The following is a 17924-nucleotide window of genomic DNA, read 5'->3' as shown; positions in this document are numbered from 1 at the left end:
ATTTAAAACACAACAGACAAGAAGCCTGCCAACCAGCAGACGTTTCAAAGGTTATAAATGGTGTGCGTACACTTGATTGGGCACACCTAGTTATCTGCTTGTTAAATAATGAACCAATAAGCCAATCACATGGCAGCAGCTGCTCACACGCAGGTATGGTGAAGACGAGCCGCTGAAGTTCAACCTGAGCATCAGGGTGATGTGACGGTGGCGGGGTTGTTGGTCCCTCTGAGGGCGGAGTCTCATGGATGTACTAACGAGGTGTACCTAATAATGTGGCAGTTCAGATTTTAACATACACATCTCCTACCTGCAGAGCACATTTTAAAAATCTGATTATTAAATTCTCCTGAAACACTTCAGAAAACGAGCTTCAGGTTCAAGACCAGAGAAACGATGCATTTTATTTTCTAAAACATATTTTTAATAATCCTGTTGGGCTGCATAAACAATTCAAGATTTAAAGGGTTTATTGTCATGTGTATGTAACGCGCGGCGACACTAAAGCGGTGGCGCCAGAATGTCACGCTAAAAAGAAAGATTCTTTAAAATACAAGGGGGAGCAAGCGAGTCAGATACCACGGGCACAGCGAGGAAGCAGGTCTGATCAGGAACAGTTTATTACTGGGCCAGGGAGCACAAATAAAAACACCCTTAAAATGTACGTAATAAAATGTTTGCTCTCTACTAAAAACAATTCTAAAACCCGTAAAACTACCATTTTCTACATTCACTAAACCCCCCCTGCTATAATTAGGCCACATGTTCATTATGGGTCCATCAGCAGGCCAGGAATTCCTTCTTTAGAGCAGAGTCCACGCCAGCCTCGTCTTCGGCAGACAAGAAAGAGCCTCCCATCTTCTTGTCCTTCCGCTGGCCCATCACTTCCCAGCCCGGCTTGCGTTCTGCACCCGAATCCATCATGCGACCACCGCCACAGCTCCCCTTGCGTCGGTGTCCTGTAACATAACAAATAGGGGCCAGAACCTCTGCCCTGCTGCCAATCACACGCGTCGTCTCTTACTGTTGCCGTTCCATGAGGTCAGGACTGGGTCGCCGCATCACACTGGCCATCTCGCATTAACCTTCCAGTCTGGGGCCTCTCTCTTCAGTGCCCAGCTAGCCTGTTTTTAAAAGGTCTTTACACAGCTGATAGGCCACCTCTGGACACACCCCTGCCTCAGCAGGTGGTCCCTATCAGCTAATTTGTCCCATGTGCAGCCAGTCCACAGTGGACAAAAACCATGTCACATAAAACACTAAAAACCATGCAAACAAAACGACACCCACAAACAAACACCAAAATCAGAACAAAAACAATATACAAGATAAATACAAATTTCCACTGTGTGACATGTACAGAAGAAATTTCTCTGTGCGATGAAATTCTTCCTTTGCTGTCCACACACACAAGTTTGGTAGGGTTGAAGGAACAAACTGAGGATAAAAATAAGACAAGTTATTAGGATAAAATAAGGATAAAAATAGTAAAAGACATGTAAATGAAGACAAGTGAGGTATGCAGTTGTCAATGTAAAGGCATGTACAAAGGAGCTTAGAGTGCAAATTGCAGTTGAGGTAGGTTCAAGAGTCTGATGGCTGTGGGGAAGGAGGAGTAGCTTTCACACTCCTAAACCAGAGGCGGAGCCAGACATTTGAAACACCCGGGGCTTAGCCCTAAAGGGTAGTATGCATGTGGGATTTTTAAATTTTTTTTTTTGGGGGGGGGGGGTTGAAATGACTGAAGGATTAATTGGCTCTGTTTTGAGTTTTGTTCAAAAAAGAATGACTTCATATAGGGAAAAATATATATCACATGTGCAGGACACCTTAAACTAGTTTTTTAATTAAGCAGCAAGAAAGAACAAAGTCGGGGCTGCATCAAGACACGAGGACTAAACCCCAATTCAACCAGACCCAGAACTGATCCAGAATTAAAACAGGACTGCAACAGTTCAAAATCAGGACTACTGAGGACTTAACCAAGACAGAACCAGAATCAGAACTAGATGATAGCAGCACTAAAAATCATCATAGACCTGCACTACACTTATTTTTTAATTCTACCAAAGTCCAATATTTAGATTGAGAAAAGTTTATATAATTATTTATCCTCGTTGTGCAAACAAGCTGCAGAACTTAATAAATATAGAGTTTGAAAAATAACAAACCTAAAAATAAACACTGGGTACGAGATACATGAGGACCTGTGATACGGTGATACTTTTGGTAAACAACCATTTGACTAACATGTGAGTCTCACCTGCTCTTGTTCATCTGTTCTGTCCTCATTCTCCATCTCAATCTCTGTTCCTCTCTCCCTCTTTGTGCTGACAATCATCAAATATACAGTTATACAGATATTTACAAACTCTTCAGATAAAAACACTTTTTTAATTGTAACATCAAATCAGACTAAATGTTTATTTTTTAGATAAATATAAAAACATATTTGTTAACTTTAAGAGTAAATAGAGAAACTGTCTGTATCTCTTAATTGTAAATGGCACCAAATTGTATTCAAACTGAGCCACACTTATGGAGCTCCACAGTTCTGTTCCTGGTGTTTTGTTGACATCTCTTGATGTTCCCATGTCACAGAAACAGCCTCTGTGTTTTGCCTTATATGCATCCACAGCTGTGCCACCAGTTTACTCACATGGACTCTACTAACCTATCAGAAGCTTCTTCAGCTCAGAATGGAATCGTCTGCAGTTTCTTATTAATTAACAATAAACTTAGTGTACATGTACTCCTAAATTTGATGAAAGTGATAATAAATAGAAGCTCTGTCTCTCTTTATTGTGACATTTAACTAATTCGAAAGATATTTCAATATTTATCTAAAATAAAAGTTTACTCTAAATTGATGTTGTACAGTAAAAATGTTTTCTCCATAAAGTGTAAATATCTGGTTACAAATGTGAATATCCTGCTGTGTACTGAAATCCCTCTTGTTTTGCATAGAAATATACTGAACAACATACAAAGCATAATATATAAAATAACATTTACCAGAGTTTTTTCTTTGAAAGAAGCCTCTAATGTCCATTCTTATATTTCAGTACATAACTGAAACCGAATTAGTCGGGGAGGGTAAGAACTGAGAATATGAAATAAACACACGTAAGCTAAGACTCTCTAAAAAAAACAGCATTTGTTCGGCTTTTCATTTCGCCATTTGTTGATTCACTTGAAGAGCGAGTAACGTAATATTGGTCAAGTGATCAGTTTGATATCAATCTTTCGTGATTCATACAAATATTTACATTATTTGTACGGTACGAATGATTTGCTTTGGTACCTGCTCAAACTTAAGCTCTCCTCTGTCTGCCTGGCTCCGTTTTCCCAACAGCGCACTCACAGGCAGCAGCTGCCCCGCCCCCTCGCTCAGTCGCTTAGTGTCTGAGCTCGGATCATACCAATATCATACCTCTTCTTCCTCATGTCCACTATCATCTCCTTTGTTTTATCAGTGTTGAGGGTGAGGTTGTCCTCACACCATGACAGACCGGCCACCTCTCTCCTATAAGCCGCCTCGTCCCCACCAGTGATGCGACCGATCACTGCAGTGTCATCTGCAAACTTCAGTATGATGCACAGGGTGTAGAGGGTGGGGCTGAGGACGCAACCCTGTGGAAGTGTTTGTGGTAATGCTGGCTGAAGTCCTGTTGCGATCCTGACACGGTTCTGTAGCCGGTCACAGAGCGTGGAGCGCAGCGTGAAAAGTAAATGAATGTGAAGGTTTTCAGTCATGCAGGTCATCGTAGTCTAAGGAGCTCCTTAGAAAAGTAAATGAACTTTATTTCAGTGATTTTTCAGCTGAAATCAGTTTTTACAGGAACAGAAAAAATGAGACGATGTTTCAATCATAGAAAACTTTTATTGAGCAACAATGAACTCAATCACACATCTGAGCTTCTCGTCATCGACACAGAACGCACACCTTCACTTAAAGGCACCGTGTGACGGCGTCACAGAGCAGCAGCGTGCCTTTGAGAACAGGTAAAACAGCGCCCCCTACAGTCAGTCACAGCACTGTCAGGCACTTTAACGCGACAGGTCGGCAGGAAGCGAACGCACAGGTGCAGCCGGCGATCTGACTCTGGTTTATTGTGTTTGATGACAGGAGATTAAACAGATCTGGGCTTTAATGAGACGTTTCTCTGATTGTTTAGAAAAAACATTTGATGAGGAATTAAAACATCTTTAGTTTCATTTCTGTTTGGTGATGTTTATATTTCGTGTCCAGTGTAGTGACAGGTCGCCCGACAAAGACTCAGAATAAAAGTTCCCTCCAGCCTGCAGTCACCTGCTGTGCTGGGGTGGCAGACATCTTTGCTTCTCCTGAACGTTTAAAAACCTCAGCAGCTCCAGACTTGCAGACAAATATCAGACTGCATGATTACAGATTACTCATTAAACCGAACAGTGACTGGGTTGAGATTTCTAAAGGTTTTTTTAATGGATTTTTGGTACTTGGAGCGTCACTGCTGTCATGGTGAAGAAGACAAACCTCTAAAAAAATATATACATAAATAAAAACTCTCTCACTTTGCTCTGAGGCGACAAACTCAGGACAGGCTGGAGGACACGTTGCATCACTGGGGCGAAACGTCCCTTTAAACAGCCGCACGCGAGCCCGTTTTCACTGTTACGATACGATTTTAGTTGCTGTGGTCAGAAAGTTTATGAATAATTCAAATGAAGCCTCAGCTGATACTCAACAACAAACTAACAGGCTCCTCCCACACGCCACCGCCGTCCACGACCTCTCGGCTGTTCGTCTCTTGATTTTGGCACAAAGTAGAAACATCAGCTGAGAGCTGCAGAGGTCCTGCTCTAATGTCATTAGTCTGTTTGGTTCGAACAGGAAGTGTCAGACAGCAGGCAGGAAGTCTCCGTCTGGCACGTTAAGGCGCTAAGTTGACACCTCCATGACTTCAGCGTCAGGTGGAGAGGAGAGGACCGGGCCTCGGGTCACATCTGGTTCTTAAGACAGTTTGCAAACAAACGAACAGAAACGAAGCGCCGACCTGAGACGTGGACGCCGCCACCCTCGTCTCTCCAGATAACAGGAAACAGCTGAGACAGAACGCTGACCCAGTTTCAGCTCGTGCACGTAGGCAGAAACGAGAGGGTGTGAGGAACATCCCAGCCTGTGGACGTTTATCTAAAACATTCATTAACGGTGTGATCTGAGCCCACGCTAACGGACGAGGTTCAACACTGTCAGAACAAAATACGTTTATCTAAGACGTGTTTAAAAGCGCCGCTCACGTCCTTCAATCAGGAAACTGTTTAAAAGGCATCACATCAGAAACTCATCGACCGCATCAGCGCACGAAAGCCAACACCAAAGGACCACCAGCTAACCGTGATGCGCTCTTATTTTGAAAGCTGAGTCCTTACCAACTAGCTAGGCCTGTCACTTCCTGTCTTGCTGTTGTGGTCGTTTTCGACTTCTTTCAGCTGCTTCTCCAGAGACGATCTCGCCCCACAGCTGCACTCCACCTCCTCCATCATGGACCGCAGGTGCCTGTTCTTCCCTCAGGCTCCTCTGAGGGGAAGCTGGGTGGGGGGTGGGTCACCTGCGCACACCTGCGCACACCTGCAGCAGGTGGAGAGTGGGAGTCTGTCCATGAGATAAGAGCTCACTGGAGAGGCAGCTGATTACTACATGTTTCATAAAAGGACATCGAGATCGGTTTGTGTCACGCTGCGTTCGGATCAATCGGGATTTTTAGAAACTTTCTCTGCTACAAACTCAAACTGCAAATGTTCTGTTATAAAAATATTCCACTGGAACCTTTGTGAAAACGTCAGGGGGACAATTACAGTCCCTTTAAGACAGCGGCTCCGGAGGCGTTCCCATGTACACCGCCCAAAGCACCAAAGAGCTCAGATTCACGTAGACGACCAGCGAGTCAACGGCGAGAAACCGGAGACGCTATCAGAGTTTGAAAAGCAGAAAACTGACATTGAAGTTGGAGAAATGGTGGAAAAGCTGAAGTGCCGGTGAAATCCTGCTCAAAGTGTGACGCCCGCCGGCAGTTCGTTTACAGTTAAACACGCCCCTCAAAAGCCGTCCAGCTCCATAAACGCCTCTTCACAGCCTCATCCTTACAGAAGCTACAGAGAAAAGCACAGTGGTGGCAGGTCTCCTCCTCCTCAGGGTTTCACACCTTCAGCGAGACGAGAAGCAGCTGGAGCCGTAGAGTCACCGCCGCCGGGCGGAGGTCATCGTGACGAGCTCCTCTCCTTGCTGACGCAGTCATCCTGGCTGCTCGTGTCTCCGTTGGCCGCCGTGCCACAGGTGCGTCTCTTCTTCCTTCGGTGAGACATGGCGTCGCCCTCAGAGCCCGACCCCGCCTGTGGGAGGAGAGAGTGCACATGCTCAGACGGGTTCCACAGTGGCGACAAACTACAAGTACGAGTTTTTAACGTTTTCCAGAGGAAGTTTGTGTGTTTCCTGTTAGTCTGACGTTCACCTTTTATAAAAATGGAGTATTTGTCAGGGACAACTTTAAGGCGTGCGTGCACTCCCACAGACGCACCTCGTCACTGCATCAGTAAGAACCCTGCTGCCAGCTCAGGTGTGATGTGACAGCTGGGATCAATATAAGCCAGGACTGTACCTGAGCGATCACACTTTATATCCTGCAGCCAGGTGCCGGATCTCATTTCGGCATTCACCTACGTCTGCTGCTGCGAATATTTAAAAACACTCTGCAGGACGACCGCCCTCAGTGATTTGGATTTTCCTCCTTGGTCTAAAACTTAAACGCTTCACATAAACGTGGAAGATGAGGAGTGATATCGTTTCACAGGTGTTTCAGAACAACATCTGGAGCAAAAGTACTGTTGGACGCTTTGTCTCTTACAGCTCCACATACAGTAATCATTACCTTCTTCTAAACAGCTTCCAAGACCACCACTCCCCCTGCTGGTGGTGGTGAGTATTACATACAATAAACAGGAGAACACGTGTTAGCATAAATGTAGCTTCATAATTGTTTTTATAATTTATGAGATTATAAACTAAGGAGCACTCGTCTGCCCAGCTGGTGATGCAGCTGTGAGAAACGATGAGGCCACACGCAGCCCAGCCTGGAGTCTCTACAGGTTTGTCTATAATTCTGTGCAAAAGCCTCAGACTCTTCTCCTGCTCTCTGAAGGTCTTTGGCCGCTTTTTCACTCATTTTCAGTCCAGTCGTTGTACCTGAGCATTTTCAGACGATTGTTTGTTTGTAAAGCCTCCGAACTCGAGAATGAACCAGAGCCGAGTCTACACATAACAGACAGAACCAGTTTCATAGACAAAAAGGCAGAAACATCCGAAGAAGAGCTTGGAATAATCTGGAGAACTATTCCCGAAGATCCTTACAGAGATGAGAGTTCAGACCGAGCTGACGGTCAAATATTCAAAGCTCATCAGAACTACACACTCTGTATTGTGTTTACTGCATTTCCATGTTTCAGTAACTTGGTGCACATTTTCCTAACAAAATATGTAAAGAACTGAGGTCCAAGACTTCTGCACAGCACTGCACAGACATCTCTGTACACCTTCATATACACCTCCACTGCCTCCATCACAGGAAGTGTGTGTGTATGTGTGTCAGCACATACGTCAGAGTCTGAGTCTGACGAGCTGGAGGACGAGGACGATGACGAGTCACTGGAGCTGTCCGATGCGATGCCCGTGGACTCCTGCAGGTCCACTTTGTCTGCCAGCACCGCCAGGTCGGGCCGCTCCTGCTTCAGGATCCTGAAACAACAAAAGCAGCCACCGTTAGCGCAGCCTGCGAGAAGTCCTCACTCTACCAGCTACAGTTCACATTCTAGTCCACCCTAAAACTCAGACTGGGACCACAAAGAGATAATTCACATCTAAAGATGTCGTCCTCCTCCTGACCCGTCCTTACCGGTACCACTTCCTGGAGAGTTTGGGACGTCCTCGAACCGTTTTGTGCCACACGATGGGGAAGTTAACTGAGCTGGCAAAGTTCTGAGTGACGGCGATTGTCGTGTCCAGGTTGAGGACCACGTGCCACCATCCGCCTACAGAAAGACGAAAAAATGGTTCAACACCAAAAAGCAAAAAGATCTGAACAACCCGAACGTGGCTCTGCTCGATATCAGCTGCCCCACTGGGACATCGACCTGTTTCCACAGAAGTCCGACTGTCTTACAAACCAGAATCGACGACATTACCGACATAGCCGTTAAATGCACTGGGTGTCGGTTCGGCTCATCAGGTAGAGCAGGCGAGGCAAACACACTACACTCGAGCTGAGCTTCCACCTTTCTGCTCATCTCTGTCTCATTAAATTCAGTGTGTTTGGCACTTTGGTGAGGTGACACAACGGTCAGTGGGGACCTTTCAGGGCGATGTGGGCGCTAACAGACAGCACCTCCCTCCTGTCTCTGTGCTGTCTGTTAGGTAGGACTAAAACCTGGAGCGGTGCCCAAGGAGCAGCTGAGGGTTTAATCCGTGCTCATCACCATCAGCTCTGTCGGCATTACGTGAATGTAGGTCAGTGCGTTCTGAAAGGTCGGCGCCGCTGTCGGGTCACGGCTGGGTCAGCGAGCATTCCCACTCATCCACTGTAAACACTGAACACCAGCCTAGAGTCACTGACCGTCAGTGACATCACTGTCATCAGCACATGCGAGTTCCTGGATGGAACTGAAAGGCTGACAGTGCTCAAAACACGAAGCTTAGCTGCCCGACCAGTGCCTGTGCAAAATACAACAGCTGTGGATGAACGACATTTTATTCACCTTGATCTGCTGTGTCTGTTTGAGCGACTGTTCCATGTACAAGTTTTTCTTTCCCACGGTCACCAAAGTGAGGGTTTCTCTGAATTACTGTCGTCCTTCACCTGTGCCTGTAACGCACCTGACTGTTCTTATGATTTGGTGCTACAGTACAAAAACACTGAATTAAAACAAAGACCCCCACATACTCATATACAGGTCATTTAACTGTAATAAGAATAAACATGACTCACATGCATACAGATTAAAAGATGGATTGAATAATGAAGCCAGTATGGAAGCGAATTCTTTTTAATGGAGGAAGCAAAACCCTGACGAGACGTCAGAAGTGCTAAACAAAAACCAATCAGATGCTCTGAACATGTTCGAGTCAGTTTTACTTGTAAAGCATCAAATCACAAGAACAGTCACCTCAAGGTGCTTTATATCGTACAGCGGGATGCAAAAGTTTGGGCAGCCTTGTTCATAGTCATTATTTTCCTGTATAAATCGTTGGTACAATAAAAACATGTCAGTTAAATATATCATAGACACACACAGTGATATTTGAGAAGTGAAATGAAGCTTATTGGATTTACAGAAAGTGTGCAAGAATTGTTTAAACAAAATCAGGCAGGTGCATAAGTTTGGGCACTGTTGTCATTTTATTGATTCCAAACCTTTAGGACTGATTATTGGAACTCAAATTGGCTCGGTAAGCTCAGTGACCCCTGACCTACATGCACAGGTGAATCCAATAATGAGAAACAGTATTTAAGGGGGTCAATTGTAAGTTTCCCTCTTTTAATTTCCTCTGAAGACTAGCAACATGGGGGTCTCAGAACAACTGTCAAATGACCTGAAGACAAAGATTGTTCAGCATCGTGGTGGGAAGGACACAGAAAGCTGCCTCAGAGATTCAAGCCGTCTGTCTCTACAGTTAGGAACATATCAAGACAATGGAAGACCACAGGCTTAGCTCAAGTTAAGGCTCGAAGTGACAGACCAAGAAACATCTCAGATAGACAGAAGTGACGGTGAGAACAGTCAGAGTCGACCCACAGACCTGCACCAAAGACCTGCAACATCATGTTGCAGCAGATGGAGTCGCTGTGCATCGTTCTAACATTCGGTGCACTTTACACAAGGAGATGCTGCATGTGAGAGTGATGCAGAGGAAGCCTTTGCTCCGCCCACAGCACAAACAGAGCTGCTTGAGGTTTGCTGAAGCACATTTGGACAAACCAGCTTCATTCTGGAATAAGCTGCTGTGGACTGATGAAACTACAACTGAGTTATTTGGGCATAACAAGCGGCGTTATGCACGGAGGAAACAGAACACAGCAGTCCAAGAACAACACCTGCTGCCTCCAGTAAAATATGGTGGTGGCTCCATCATGCTGTGGGGCTGTGTGGCCAGTGCAGGGACACATGGATTTCACTCAGTATCAGCAGATTCTGGAGACCAATGTCCAGGAATCAGTGACAAAGCTGAAGCTGCGCCGGGGCTGGACCTTTCAACAAGACAACGACCCGAGACACTGCTCAAAATCCACTGAAGCTTTCATGCAGAGGAACAAGTACAACGTTCTGGAACGTTCATCTCAGCCCAGACCTGAATATTATTGAAGATCTGTGGTGTGAGTCAAAGAGAGCTGTTCATGCTCGGAAGCCATCAAACCTGAATGAACGAGAGATGTTGTGTAAAGAGGAATCGTCCAAAATACCTTCAACCACAATCCAGACTCTCAGTGGAACCGACAGGAAGCATTTAGAGGCTGGAATTTCTGCAAAAGGCAGATCTGCTAAATATTGATTTCATTTATTTTTTTTGTGGAGCCCAAATTTATGCAGCTGCCTGATTTTGTTTAAACAATTCTTGCACACTTTCTGTAAATCCAATAAACTTCATTTCACTTCTCAAATATCACTGTGTGTGTCTCCTCTATGATATATTTAACTGACATGTTTTATTGTAACAACCAACGATTTATACAGGAAAATAATGACTATGAACAAGGCTGCCCAAACTTCTGCATCCCACTGTATCTATAATAATTCAGAGTAAACCCAACAGTCATGTGACCCCCTATGAGCAGCACTTTGGCGACAGTGGGAAGGAAAAACTCCCTTTAACAGGAAGAAACCTCCGGCAGAACCAGGCTCAGGGAGGGGCGGCTAACAGGTTGGGAGTTAGAGGGTTTAAACAGCATAACAGCAGCATGTAAACACACCGACACCACTTTGTAGGATTGACTGATCTTTCTGTATATTTTCTGCGTTTTGTTTTTGTTGATAATCTGAATTAGCCCTGCGACAGACTGGCGACCTGTCCAGGATGTACCCGCCTTTCACCCCATGTTAGATGTGATAGGCTCCAGCCCCCCTCCGTGACCCTGACAAGGACAAGCCAAAGAGAATGGACGGACGGATAAACTGAATTAAAAATGAATCAAGAGCATCCCTACGGACAGAAGCCATCACAGCACATCCTCACTGACCGGGCACGAACACCGTCTCCCCGGGTCTCTGCAGGATCTCCAGCGGTCTGAACTCTGCGGGCCAGGTGGGCTGCTGCGTGCGGGGATAAACCACGCTGAACCAGGTGACCGCCTCATCCTGCTGGTTGCCGCCGTCCTCTCTCGTCACTTTGATCAGCTCCCGTGGCGTGTTGGTGGGGAACAGACACCATCGCTTGTGTCCCTGAACCAGAGCGTTCCAGGCGCTGGTGCCCAGCGGGTCAATGTGGATGCCGGTGCCGGACCGGGCCGGGCCCATCACAAACCATCTGTGGGGGAAATTAAGCGAATGAAATCAGACGTCACAAGCTCAGAGAAACTAAAGATTGGCAGTAGCTCATGACTGCTACAACACTCCTTAAACTCCAGGCCTCTGGGGCCAGTGTCCTGCAGGTTTTAAAGCCTGGTTCAACACACCGGAATCAAATGATTAGTTCATTACCAGGTCATTGAATCAGCTGTGTTGGATCAAGGACACATCTAAAACCGGCCCTTGAGGCCTGGAGTTCGCTCACCCCTGCCTTAAACTTTCCCCTGCTTCCTGTTCCAATTTCCAATCTCAACTCAAGCTTTATTTAATAAGACCTGAAACCATAAACTCATCAGGAAAGTCATTGCAGAGGTCAGACACATTTTCTCAGACTATAACCACAGGAGTCGTTCCTGCTGGACCTGAGACAGAATGCAGGTTTGAGCCCCTCGGACCTGGACTCGTGCTGGATGCAAGAAGCTACCTCCTCTGTCTTTTTCTAATCACTTTGGCTCAGTGGAAAACGTCATGAGGTCAGGGAAAGGGCTGAAGTTATCCCGGCTTCAGAAAGTGACTGTGGATGATGCCGTCCTCCTCAGGATGCACTACAAAGCCCTCCTCTTTCATCTTTCACACATCAGTTCTTCCTGCTTTGCTTCATTCAAACTGAAAAATATTTCATTAAAAAATCCTAACCTTTGTAAAAGCAAACAAACTGAACTGAAGGTGTCCTGCTGAGCCGAGAAGCCTTCACATGAAATATAAGTGAAAGAGGAAATAAGCTGGAGAGGCCCAGTTTGCGCTCTGCTGTAGAAGGTAATAAAAGAACAGCTGTGGTTTCGGCTGCAGGTGCTTCACGGCCAATTATAGAAGTTAAAGACGCTGATTATTTTAGAGTTTAATCTGCCTCCAGCAATCAAGAGGGTTAATGTGGGTACTGGGACGACATATTGGTGAAATCTGAGGGCTCAAAAGCCAAATGAAACCGAACAAATCAAAAATATCAAATAATCCATCAAGAGGTCAAATTACAGCCAATAGAGATCTGACCAATCAGCTGATCAAATGAAGAGCGAGTGCTCCTGATTGGATAAAGACGGAGCAGATAAGACCACTCACCTGTAGGGCGGCCTGCGCTTCTCTCCTGCAAACTGGAAGAGGTCGTCCCTGAAGAAGACGGGAACATCGTAGTCCTCCAGCAGCTTCTGCCGCTTGGCGTGTTCACCGTAGCTGCTGTCAAAGATGTAGAGCGGGCTGTCGTCACGGGTGGACTCCAGGTACTCCACGTAGTACTTCATCTTCATCTTCACTGAGTAACCGTCATTATCCTCACCACACTTGAACTTCTGGTTGCGGTATTTGCGTTTTAAGCGCTCCAGCGTCCATTTTTCCCGTGCGGGCCAGGTCTCCTGACAGTTAAGGAGGACGACGGGCTTGTAGGGGCGCTCGAAGCGCTCGATGAACTCCTCTGTGGTCAGATGGAGGGTGTCCACGCGCTCCACACTGTCCTGAAACACAGCACAGAGTGCGTTACATATTACCATTATATGTCTTTTATAACAGCTGTAATGCCACTCCTGAACGTCACACAGCTGCAGCTCAGTTTGGTGTTTTCCTGCTTTTCATGAGATCAAACTGTGAAACCTTCCCATGTTTAAATCCTGCACATCGTTAAAATTTTAACATTTAATGGAGGGAAAACACTTCCTGTGGACCTGAGACAAATAAAGAGTATTTGTGCCCAATATACTTCATTCTATTTTGTATCATGAATATTTTACTATTTATCTTTGATGTATTAATCTTTTTACATTATATTACGGGGTCGTTATTATAACACGGTTATTTTAGGTCATTACCAGTGTATTGTCTTTTACTGTGTTTTGTGTTTCATCGTTTTCGGTTGCAGTGGCCACTAAATGTCTGAATTACAGTTTGTAAAAGTGCTTTATGAATAAAGTTTGGTCGAAACTTTGATCGATTTTTCTTCGCAAGTACTTTTATAAAATGTTAACAAAGTTTATTAAGAGAATATAACCGTCTGCTTCTGTGATACACCTGCTGTACTTCCAGCACCTTAAGTATGTGTTATTGATACTACCCCCGGCTATCAGTACTTTTACTTCGCCTGTTCCTCCACATTCGTGTTGGCTCTCGGGTGTTATATGTGTGATGAAGACAGACGGACATTAACAGGAGCTCATATCAAACATCTCACGTGCCGGCGGCGCGAGCAGCGGCGACGTCTCCCACATTGTGTACGTGACAAGCTGCACTCCCCTGTTAGCCACTGTTAGCTTAGCATCAACAGTTACCTTCACAGTACGGTGCGACAGGTCGAAGGTCTCATGGTAGCCGTGTTTTATCCAGTCTAGCGAGTCCTTCAGTTCGGGTCTGGCGCTGCGTTTCGCCTCTTTGATCCTCTTCTTGCTCTTGTGGTTCATTCCTCCGCCCGGCGTGTTTATCTTTGCTCAGCTAGCTGTCAAGCTAACCCGGTGATACCGCACAAACACATCCAACAGCCTGCGCTCTCACCCGGCTAACTGCGCTGTTCTCACACCTTCTCCGGGTTTCTCTGATAAAACGACACAGCCACCCGCCGGGTGTGTGATAAACACGTCCTCCGATGTGAGATGGTGGATGAGACAGAACTCTTAAAACCTGCCGGGCGGATAAAGTTTGATAAACAGCTAACAGGAGCAGCTAGCTGTTAGCTGTGTGACACAATGCTTTCGCAACTGATTACGCAATTAGCCACCGCCCCTCTGGTAGTTCATTGGCTACATAAGCTACCGGAAGGTAAGTGTCAATTGGTTGGGCAGTCGAGTGAACCTTCCCGCCCGTGATTTTCATTGGCTGTTTTAACGCCCTCCTTTCTGTTTTGGTCTGCGCGGAACTAGTTTCCAATGTGGCGTTAGCTGTGGCATGAGGTTTTCAGGGATAATAAAAATATGGGTTTTATACCTAAAAACAAAGAACTGGACTGATGGCAGGTAGATGTAACAAGGTCAGGTAAAAGCGTGTATGCTTACAGGATGGCCGACAGTGGAACCGAAACGCCGAGCATAGCTTATAAAGTGTTCACGTTTGAAGACGAGAGGAAAAACGCACGGGAGTCCCTCTGTGTCTCCATACCCGAGGTCTGTTCAAACCTGTAAATGTAACATTATACCGAGTGTATAGCAACAGAAAATACACTCAGAGTGAGAAACTAATGCTTCATTATAAATTAAATTCGTTGTTGTGCTGTTTAGAAATCGACGTGTTAGCTCCTTAAAAGTTGTCAAATTTAAGTTTTGTACAAATCGAGACTATTGTCACATTTTAAAATCCTCGATTTAATACAGCATACAGGCAATACACAAGCATATTTGTGTTTAAGTAAAATTTATAACCATTTAACCGGCGTGCTGTTGAATCACGCTTCATTGAAATTAACCATAGGTACATAAATAATACATAAGTTTTAATACGATACCTTCGAGTCCTCTGTTTTATTCGGCCTAATATATTTATTTTTGTAAACTGGACCATCATTGCTGATTTTCCTGGTTTCCTCCATCAGTTATATCACAGTAAGTGGAAGGCAGGAGGTAAATAAATGAATCCATAAAGTCAGGTTTCTGTGCGCACACGTTGGATTGACTCATTTGTGATTTGAAAAGCCAGAAACTCTAAAAGCCTTGAGTTTCTTAGATGTGGAATCAATTAGGACTACAGCTTTCTGTCACTTTAACAACTGATTAGTTCATTTTCTCAACTTATTATCATTACTGGCCAACCGGATATCAGAGGATAACAGTTAACAGATGACTAAAGCCCATGAGATGTCTGCATGTGTTAATTTTGTTCCACAAAACCAAAATTCTTTTGGTGCCTCAGGTCCTCGACCCGCAGTTCGGCATGTATGTGTGGCCGTGTGCGGTGGTGCTGGCTCAGTATCTGTGGATGCACAGAGAGGAGCTGAGAGGGAAGAAGATGCTGGAGGTGAGCAGGAGCACACATTCAGACTCACACATGTGGAGATAGGTTACACTGATCCAAAGCATCGCAGAGCTGTCAACGATCCGTCTGAGGAGTCATTTGATGTGCAAACATAGATCAGTGGAACCGAATGAGGGTTCGAGGTTATTTTGATAAGACAAACCTTAAATTAATATTTCAGTGAAGACAGTTTAGTTTAAGGGGTTTAATTAATATGAGTAAAATCACTTTAGGTGCCAAATATAAACCTGAGACTATTAGTAGTGTGTAAGCCACTCTCGTCAGCATCAGAGAAACACGTGGTTTAAAGCGAACCAGCTGCAAAGCTGCCTAAAGGAGTCGCGTTAACGCTGTTTCAGCTCAGCGCAGGCGTGAGTCTGCCCGGCGTGGTTGCGGCGCGGTGCGGTGCCGTGGTGATCCTGTCAGATGCCGCTGACAGACCGGCGTGTTTGGAGAACTGCAGGCGCAGCTGCGAAGCCAACGACCTCAGCGACGTGCCGGTGGTGGGTGTCAGCTGGGGTGAGATCTCCCCGGACCTCGTCCTGCTCCCCGAGCTGGACGTCATCCTGGGCTCAGACGTCTTCTACGATCCCGAAGGTTCGCAGCACATTTTCCTGTCCGAAAGCAAAACAAAGTATTCAGACGCCGTCACGCTTTCAAACCTGATTGATAGAAATTTTCTAAAAATGTGTTTTTGATTTTGACAATGTTATAGTTGACTTGCATGTAGGTCAAAGGTCAGCTGCATAGTTTGGTCTCCAAAAGTTGATTCTGTTCATCTGGACGTAGCGTAGACATCATAGTTTGGTATTTCTTCATTATTTTTATGTAGTTTTAAATTGTTCGGTTGATATTTCAGTGAAGCTGGGCGTGTTTGTAAGTCAGGTGTGAAACAGCTCAGTCACCTCCTGGACTGAGTCGACCGTCTGTGTTATCAGGGAAGAACAAAGTGCAGTTATTAATATTACTCCACTGTTTATAAAGTGCTCTGCTCCTGTATCAGCTTCTCTAAAATCACACTCGTATCTGACTGGACTGTTTTTCTTTGAGGACGTTTAGAAATGTAAATATATTTCCTGTTGATGCACCAGGATGTAAAACGATTGTACAAACATTGTTTATGGAGGATGACGAGTTGTTGCCTGTTACAGATTTTGAAGACGTCCTTGTGACCGTTTTTTTCCTGCTGAGAAAAAACCCCAAAGCCGAGTTCTGGACGACGTACCAAGTACGAAGGTACGACTGCTCCTCTGTTTCAGTCTGTGGACGAAAACCTTCACCACTCTGATCACTACACGAGCCTCAGACCCAGTCTGTGCGATTTCAGTGATCAGAAAGTGGCATGAGATTAAAAATTGTTCTTTAAAAAATGATTATAATAATTTTAATTTAAAACTACCATTTGAATCATTTTAATGTATTTAGATATTTATTTTAAATAATTTGTTCTTCCACAGCCCACCAGGGGGCAGCAGCTCAGGAATCACTGATGTAAACAATCACATTTTTCATTTTCATCTTTTTCAATACAAAAAGAAGAAAACTGAAGCTGCTAAACTTTAATGTGGAAAAGTTTTTCCTTCTGTAGTGTAACAGTCACGTAAGGAGCTCTGAGAGACGAAGCACACGCTAACACCCAAAATGTGATCTCATTCATGATAATGTGCGCTCCAGGAACATCCTTCATTACACCAACAAAAATGACCATATTTACTCTTTTTTATTCTTTTTACTCCATTTTGTAAATACAATTATATTTCATTAAAATGTGCAAAATAACATAAAGTCACCGGACTAATCGTACATAATCATGAAAATAAACACTCGGTTGCAGTTATTTAGTGTTTTGTGTTGAAAAAGTCCTATTTTGGTTAAGAAGGAGCCAAAGGAGGTGTCACAAAGTCAGACACGTAGCCTGAGGGTTCGATACCGGATCTCTTCTTCAACTGATGACAAAGAGCTGCAGCGGAGCAAACAGAGTTCACAGCTTCTTCTTCGTGTGTTTCAGCGCCGACTGGTCGATCGAGGTGCTGCTGCACAGGTGGAACCTGAGCTGCATCGAGGTTCAGCTCGACCAGTTTGATGCCGACACACCTGAGCTGGCCGGGTCTAATCTGCCCGGCAACCACAGCATCCAGATGATGAAAATCACCCTGAAGACAGAGGATGCTGGACAGAAGGCCATCCACAGAGCTTCACCATAACCTCAACCACACCAGCAGCACCCAGGCTAACCAGTGACTCATGGTGTCTGGTCAGACCTGCTGTCAGGGCTGCTTTTCCAGTCCTGACAGGCTGAAGCTGGAGGCTGTGCTTCCTGCTGTGAGCAGCAGAGGGCAGCGTTTCACCGAACTTGACACCTGAGGTCACAATGATTAAACTTCCTCGTAAGCGAGCCATTCCTGCGT

The 17924-nt window shown here is 45.2% G+C and overlaps 2 protein-coding genes across 2 annotated transcripts; one reads left to right on the top strand and one right to left on the bottom strand.

Moving 5' to 3' along the window:
* Positions 1 to 3863: 3863 nt before the first annotated feature.
* jmjd6 (jumonji domain containing 6, arginine demethylase and lysine hydroxylase) lies at positions 3864 to 14299 on the bottom strand. Its single transcript, XM_082529147.1, has 6 exons — positions 13848 to 14299; positions 12652 to 13040; positions 11265 to 11551; positions 7929 to 8064; positions 7633 to 7771; positions 3864 to 6372 (listed from the first exon to the last, which is right to left on the bottom strand). Exons 1-6 carry the CDS (start codon positions 13974 to 13976, stop codon positions 6241 to 6243), a joined length of 1212 nt encoding a protein of 403 aa, XP_082385273.1. The 5' UTR covers positions 13977 to 14299; the 3' UTR covers positions 3864 to 6240.
* Positions 14300 to 14393: 94 nt separating this feature from the next.
* On the top strand, positions 14394 to 17911 carry mettl23 (methyltransferase 23, arginine). Its single transcript, XM_082529154.1, has 5 exons — positions 14394 to 14672; positions 15415 to 15519; positions 15876 to 16113; positions 16668 to 16752; positions 17525 to 17911. The coding sequence occupies exons 1-5, from the start codon at positions 14568 to 14570 to the stop codon at positions 17718 to 17720; spliced, it is 729 nt and encodes a 242-aa protein (XP_082385280.1). The 5' UTR covers positions 14394 to 14567; the 3' UTR covers positions 17721 to 17911.
* The last annotated feature ends 13 nt before the right edge of the window (positions 17912 to 17924 follow it).

This window comes from Aulonocara stuartgranti (assembly GCF_965226115.1).
Source record: "Aulonocara stuartgranti genome assembly, chromosome: 4".
In the NCBI taxonomy this organism is placed as follows: Eukaryota; Metazoa; Chordata; class Actinopteri; order Cichliformes; family Cichlidae; genus Aulonocara; species Aulonocara stuartgranti.
This window is presented reverse-complemented; position numbering and strand designations above follow the sequence as displayed.